The sequence below is a fragment of the Perkinsus marinus genome (assembly GCF_000006405.1).
Source record: "Perkinsus marinus ATCC 50983 genomic scaffold scf_1104296937162, whole genome shotgun sequence".
NCBI lineage: Eukaryota > Perkinsozoa > Perkinsida > Perkinsidae > Perkinsus > Perkinsus marinus.
This window is the reverse complement of record NW_003213878.1, coordinates 1-955: the sequence shown is the minus strand read 5'-3', so window position 1 is coordinate 955 and position 955 is coordinate 1. Positions and strand designations below refer to the sequence as shown.

General features: G+C 44.7%; 1 protein-coding gene across 1 annotated transcript; it reads right to left on the bottom strand.

Moving 5' to 3' along the window:
* Positions 1–255: 255 nt before the first annotated feature.
* On the bottom strand, positions 256–627 carry Pmar_PMAR025491 (hypothetical protein; the record flags this gene model as incomplete). The annotated part of the gene is made up of 1 exon (XM_002783097.1): positions 256–627. A coding segment is annotated over one exon (372 nt), but the record flags the coding sequence as incomplete, so codon positions are not given.
* Positions 628–955: the final 328 nt, after the last annotated feature.

Sequence of the window (955 nt, the reverse complement as noted above, 5' to 3'; positions counted from 1 at the left end):
ATCTAACTGCCGACTGTATGGAACAACCAAACCGTCAGTCACAGCATTAATAACATATTTCGGAGAGCCATCTTTCGGAATAACAACAGCATATTTACGAAGTAATCTCGGCTCTGGATGGCCGTACTTATCAGAATCTAATAGTTTACCGAGAGAAGAATCCTGATATTGCATAGAAATAATAGCCTCTCGTAAACTGATAGGGGTCTCATTATCGGAGAGCTCAATCGTACAGAAATCTACCACTTCCCTTACTTGATCACTTCCAATAGTGTCCACATGCTCTGTGTCCACGTCATACGGTAAGCCTTCCCGGCGGCGAGAAACTTCTACCGCAAGTTTCAGGCCAGCATCTTCGTGAGGGAGGGTAGTCAAAGGTGTACCACGAGAGAAGGCGTCGGGTGGATTATGACGTCCACTCAAATGGTATATAGTGCCATTTAACAAAGCCAATTCCTTAGCAATACCAAGGAGAACCTTCGACTCCCACTGTGGTATATCAAGTGATTTTGGTGGCCATATGATATCCTTGGAGTCATCGTTCTCATCACGAACATATTGTTGGGCTTTACGGAGTCGGAAAAAGTTGGCGGAGTTGTCCGTGAAGAACTGAACCTCCAACTTCATGGTTCCATCCACCGCTAGAAGAGCTCGTCGAGTTTCTATGTAGAAGGCAACTGCTTCTTGTACAGCCAACAACTCCTTTCTCACTATTGTCCATGACCTTCGCTGACCACCAATGAGCTTAGTATAACAACGGATGATGTTCAGGTTAGCATCGGTAATAACCACTCCTATTCCATATGCTGACGAATCCAAGAACACACAGATCACAGGATCCTGACGAATACATAAAGCCCTTGGAATGCCAGAAAATCGTCTCAACTCATCCGTGCTTCTCATAATAGATTCATATGAAGACCTTTTTACAAAGGCATCCAAGTCACCGTCGGTG